General features: G+C 32.1%; 1 protein-coding gene across 1 annotated transcript in view; it reads left to right on the top strand.

Moving 5' to 3' along the window:
• Positions 1-6,675, top strand: part of LOC106678292 (autism susceptibility gene 2 protein) — a gene marked incomplete in the record, with an annotated part of 202,544 nt that overhangs the window by 31,052 nt on the left and 164,817 nt on the right. The window contains 1 exon segment of the mRNA XM_067045884.1: positions 3,569-3,691. Within this exon segment, the coding sequence (XP_066901985.1) occupies positions 3,581-3,691 (111 nt within the window).

Genomic DNA, 6,675 nt, shown 5'->3' with positions numbered 1-6,675 from the left:
ACTAGATCTGTTAAATGGAGAATGACGTCACACAACAGATCAGCTGAGCTCGTCTAATAAAGTTTTATTTGTTGTAGGAATAAGCAATAAAGTATTGCTTGCTCGTAGTTTGTATTTAGTTTGTGTTAGTATTGTTTTGGATGTTTTTAAAACTAATAAAGCAATATATGACAATAATAATAATGTAATGAAATTTGTCAATTACCTCAGCTTTTTTTCTATTCCTAACACGTTAAAAGATGAACAAGACACAGTGGCCAAACTTTCACAACTTCCACTTTTCCTTTAATTTAGGCATGTTGTAATAAATTACTTTCAAAACTTAGATGTAAACAGTAACAAGAAGTTTTGGAAGGAAAGGTTATAAAACAAGTTGGTAAGAAAATCCGCTAGGAGCTATTATGCATTTAACATTTAAGAAGACTTTAAATAGGACTACTCACAATCCTATACTAATAACATTTAACACGGTAAAACATTTTACATTTAACCCAACATCATGAATACCCCTTATGTTGACAAAGATTTACATTTATCTTATATTCAATTGTTTTAGAATTTAGCTTACTTCATATAAAAATATTTGTTAATATTTTAAAACTATGTCGAATTATTGCCAAATATAATTGTATGGGCTATCCCCAAAGACAAATAAATAACAAATTCGAAGATCGATGATTAAACGTGTGTAATTAATAATAAATAAATAGAAGAAAGGTTTAGAGAACTCAGCAACTAAACGATTTATTGTGAACCTATGCTTTGTAGGGATTCACCAGGGCTAAAAAATATACAAACAAGTGAAATAATGTAAAAAAGTAAGACAATAGATAGCATGAAATAAAAGAAAAACTAAGATATGGCTAAAATTGATTTAAAATATGTGAAAGTTAATATAAAAATGAACAAAGGAAATTAATGAAAATAAAAATAAATTGTACCATGAAAAGTATAAATAAACAAGAATTAAAAAAAAAAAAATTAGACAATTAATGAAAACGAAAATTAAAAAAGAGAAATATAAAAACTAAAGGGAAATAAGAATAAAATGGATGCGCTCAATCTTCCTTCTATAAAAAAAGTAAATTTGAATATTAGAAAATAATTAAAACATTATTAGAATTCACAGATGGTCTGCCTCGTTACATTGACCTATTACGATCGTGGCAATGCTACCATGATCATGGAAGGATCCTTTAAGACTAGAATGTTTCGCAACAAACTGTTGATTTATATCGCTGCCATTTCTGATTGGATCGTCAATATAGCTGCCATTACGGCTGACAGACCTTGTAAACATTTCCCATTTGCCAAGACTTGCAATTACAGCCGGTGATTAGGGATTCGTGCCGCGATATTTCAGGAGAGTAGATCAAGGCTTGTAGCCGCAGGTAGCTCTTGTTAATTTTGAAAAATCGCTCCCTTTAGAGCGCTCGCTAAACGTCGGAGTAATCCGATAACTGCTGCCAAGGAAAAATTACCTTTGGAACCATTCCTAATTCCTGAATAGATACCGATGTATTATTTCCAAGTATCAACAGCTTATTCGTTTGAATTAGGATTGTTAGTTGAATGATTAAAACAGGACAGGATCGATGCCTTTGTAGACAAAGTGCCAACATGGCATTGTATTTTTCTTTCTTTGGCATTCATGCTATGTGTTAAAATTTACGATTGGATAAAGAAGTTTACCAAACATTATTTTTAATATCAATTACTATTATAAATCAGTTTTCTTCCCACTCGTTTATCTTCTTTTTTGTTTTCACAGAGTATTGAAGTAAAACTTCTTTACCGACGTTCTACACCTCCAAAAAAAATTAATAATAATATGTGGAAGTTTTTTTTTAATATATAATTTACTTATAATATTTACAACTGTATTAAAATGAAAAGAACCAGTAAATGTTCTATTTGTAATAAAATGGCATGATATAAACATGTGGAGAATTTACTCATTAATAGGGGAGAAGATCTTGTGGCCACCTTCTTTTTAGACGCCTAGAAGGATTATCAGGTAATGATGGAGCAGCTAGGCTAGAAACAAGTGGGTGGTCGGGAAGTGGTGAGAGGGGGAAGGGGAAGCAACGCTGATCAATTCTACCAGGAAATTTTTTGTATTGTAATAGGAGAGTAGGAGATTAGAAGGCCGGTCTGACTGAACAAGCTCCTGTTATCCCATAATCTCCTATTACAATATAAAAAAAAAATTGGCCACTAAAATTTACTTAACAAATGGCTGTTATAATTCTAGTTATTATTATTATTCATGAAATAATATTTTCTGTCTTAAGCAATAAGACGGAATTTATGATCACTATCAATAACATTTTAAAATATTATTTCATTTCTAGAAGTTACTCTTATGTCGGCCAGTACCAAAACTGCCTCTATTTTTATTATTATGATACTAGCTGACTCGTGCCAAAATTTCGTACCAACTGTAGATTATATTATATACCAATTAGATTTATATTATACATTAACCATCAAACATAAAAATCGGCTGGGCTATTCATTTAAAACATTGTTAGATTCCTACAGAGAGACAGGCTTACATTTAATAAAATAATTTTCAGTATTAGATTTCCGAAAACATGAAAAAAGAAAATTTGAGTCATTTCTTATACGTTATTGGCCATTGACTAAGCTAGAAATCCACAAATGTTATCAGCAAAAACAAACAAAAATCGTCTAATATTTTCCATTAATTGGAGAATATCGTCGGGGGGTGCGGTCAGTAAATTTTTAGTTTTAGCCAACCTTCTCCGCTTGACACCCTGATGAAGACCTGAAACTCAGGTTGAAACGTCGACATAAAATAAATAAATATTTTTTTGTTTATTTATGTTGTTCTTTGCTGACCGCACTCCCGACCATCTTCTCCAATCAGTAATCTACGGTCAACTGAGAGTAGTGTAGGACTTCTTTATAGTTTTCGTATTACGATTGCTTTAAAGAAGCCAGGGTTGGAAAAGAGAGCTATAGCGTCATTAATTAATATGGTAAGAGAAGCGATTATATCACTAGAATAAGGTTGTGACCATGCGGTAATTTTAGGGCTTTCAATAAGCAAGGCCCGGTACGTCCATAAATATGTCCCACTGGATCTTGGTGCTAGCCGTATAAAGAAATCTTTAAAACCTGACTTGTCCTGTCTTTATCCAAGACTTGCCCCCGTCGGAGTTTTGAAACCATTTGTTTTTAATTACTTTTATTAAAGTTGAGATACAAAAGTAAAAACTGAGATTTGCTAGCATTTCACGAAATTCATACCACCTTATACTTTAATTGTCGATTTGATATTTTTTTTTCCCAACTAATTTAATGTTATTATTTTTTTTTATCCTCCAGTTACAACTATTCATCGTTTGCGATATATCAGAAGGTAGTTAAACGTAATAAAAGTAAAAAAAAAATGTCCGAAAGAGTTCAAGTGTTTTACACAATATATTCTTCTGCGTTAAATAAACTTACTCTATTTCTCCTAGATCTTGGTTATATTTTATAACATGTAACATAGCTTTTAATTATCAGTTTGTGATACCTGTTTTCTTTCTTTTTCAAGATATCCTTGAAGATGGGCAAGGGACCTAATAATGGAACCATCTCGGTGAAGGAAGAAGAGACCCCTACGATAAAGCAGGAACCAGTGCTTCCACCGTCCAAACCAGTTGTCGTAGAAAAACAGGTAAGCCATATTCTAGTTTATAGCACTTTAGGTTTAGGCAAATTAAGAGATAAAAATTCTTCTTTTGGGTATTATTTTTTTCCCTTCTTACTTTCCCCATATTAGCGCCTTTATCCTTCCAAATTAACTCAGCCTTATATCATATAATTTACTTTCCCCTTCGCTTCGGCTTAAGCCGCCTTAGATCTTCCTAATAAGACCTTTCCTGTTGTTTTTTTTTTATTAAAATAATTTATCTGATAATCTCCATAGTTTTACTAAGCTTCAGAGTTTTATGTTGTTTGTTTTGAGTTAAATATTATATACACGTGTTCATCATATTTTAAACAACTAGAAAAAAGTTATTTCTAATGAATCGTTCTGCCATATGGATATTTAGAATTATTTTATGATTATCCCTTATCTGCCCTATGGATACTTACACCAGTGCTAAATAAGCTTGCAGTTACTAAAGTATACCGGCAGATGTCGAGTTGTCATAAAAAATGTACAAAATATTAATAATTAATTAAAATAGATGATAATCGTTTTTTACTTATATCACAATATGTTTTTCTTCCTTTTTAATCTTAGATTTGTTGATTTTTAAATACATTTTTTTAGCATGTATTATTATATTCTTTCCTCTTAGTCATGATGCCTAAAGGATTAAGGAAGGTTCCCGAGACCCAACCTACCCTCCAAGCCTGCAACAATGGACCCTTATTGCCACTGTCCAACGGTACTCCAACATAAGGGAGATAGTTCTTGTAAAGGATAGCTGATTTCCTAGATAGTTAGTAGCTGATTGTGTTTCTAACTATCTAGGAAATCCAGCCAGTATCACTATCGCTATGTACCTTTATGCATTACTAAGTGCGCTATGATGCTCATCGCATTTTGTCTAGGTTTTTAGATACTTTTAATTTTCTTGATTGGTAATATCACCATAGCTCTCATGAGGTTCGCATCCAGGTCTGGTTTCTATATTGCACTTTTAATTACTGCGAGAACTACAAACCAAGGATCCTCTTCTTCATCAGAGACCAAAAAAAGGTCTGATATTATAGAACTGTGGATATAGCTGTACATATAAGTTAAACGTTTGGTAAAACAATGACTAAAAAGAGAAAAGGGAGAGATAAATGACCAACTCGGTCGCTACTCAAACACTTTTTTTTTAATTTTTTTTTTTTTCTTACCTCCTGAAATAAATAGTAAAACAATTACATATATACAAAATGGTAATGGTAAGTATATATACCGGCTATTTGAGTTGTCTAGTGTTGCCGTATTAGTACATGAGCCGGGAAGAAAAAAAGGCAGTTATCTCACCCCACTTTTTTATTACTTCATTAAAAACTAGGTATAATTACTAGTCAAAATTGATGAGTCTGCCAAGTATAGGTAGAGCGATTAAAAAATGGCGGCTGTTTCAAAACCCTAAAAAAACATTGATTTTTCTTTCGGAGCTCTATATCTTAAAAACTACCAACAACACTAGAAAAGAAGAGAACATTTAAGATCTTATTTAAAGAAGAGTAAATTTGCTGAAATATTAGCCCTAAAAGAGCTATTTACGTCCAATAGCTTTTTAAAAAAAGATAAATATAGCTTTATAGAGATATAGCTTTTTAAAAACCAAAATTTCTTAAAAATCTACTGATAGATTAATGGTTAGTTAATTTATTTTGAGAAATCTATATCTCGGGAACTATGTGACGTACAGATGTCTATTAGCACTCAAATTAAAACTAGTTAAATTTACTACAAAATAGTTTATAACGTTTATCTTTGTAGGAGTAGTAGTATTTATGATCTTTGACAAAATAAACTCACAAAATGTTAATTTCTAGTTGTTCGTATAAAATGTTGAATTTTTGAAAAAATATATCTCTAGATCCATAAGACGCACATATGTCTTCCAGCACTCAAAATATAGGAAATTTAACTTACTATAAAGTAATTTATAACACTTATCTTCGTAGTAGGAGTAGTAGTTTTTATGATATTTAAATTTATGATTTGAAAAAGCCGCCATTTTTTATTCCCTAATATAATAAGTATACTTGGCAGACTCATCAATTTTGACTAGTAATTATACATAGTTTTCATTAAAGTAATCAGAAATTGGGGTGAGATAACCGCCTTTTTTCTCCACTTGGGCTCTTGTACTATTTGGCATTATAAGAATGATTGCCGGGTCTGCTGAAGGTGATGACACATGTTTGCCTAGAATGCTCACTAGGAATAGGTAGGGGCTATTCCTGCTGGACTAACTTTTTTTTTTTAAGATCCCTCTAGAACAGAAAAAACAATTAATTAGTGAATGCTTTATTATGTGAAAAAGGGATAAATCGTATTGGGTATTACCTTTTACTACCTTTGGTACTTTAAGGTTACCTGTAATGTTTATTTATTAATTGTGAAATGTCCATTCTAAATGGTCCTATTATTGAAGAAAAAATGCGGAGGTGAAGGGCCTCCTCGACTAACTTTTATTGAGACCAGCTCGTCTATATATACATTTGAATCAGCTGATCTAGTTGATCAGCTGATATGAGTTGAACAGCTGATTGTCACTTATATCGATATATTGATATATCTATATATTATAGATGTAGCTATATAAACAATGGAATAAGGTAGCACAAAAGAAAGTAGAAGATACGATACAAAAAGAGCTAAGTCAACAAGACAGAGAATCGATACTAGACAGATTGGAGCAGATGGAGGGAACAAGTGTGCTAACAGAGCTCGGCACAACTGTTACAGATGCTCCTACATTAGTCACACAGTGTCCGCTTTATGCCCCGGTCCCTCGGCACTAACAGGTGAGGTAGGAGCCAATATTACACTAATCACGGGGTCCGAGGAATACAGTAGAGGTAATGGCGATACAACCAACTGCTAGGGACAACAAAATGTGTCTCTCATAAACCTCTATTCAGCCCTGAGAGTGCTACAGTAGTAATCCATAATAATAATTTTATTTATATGTTTAT

This window comes from Halyomorpha halys, unplaced genomic scaffold (genome assembly GCF_000696795.3).
Source record: "Halyomorpha halys isolate HHAL.00 unplaced genomic scaffold, Hhal_1.1 Scaffold10.1, whole genome shotgun sequence".
In the NCBI taxonomy this organism is placed as follows: domain Eukaryota; kingdom Metazoa; phylum Arthropoda; class Insecta; order Hemiptera; family Pentatomidae; genus Halyomorpha; species Halyomorpha halys.
Note: the sequence above shows the minus strand (reverse complement) of the source record. Positions and strands in the feature narration are given on the sequence as shown.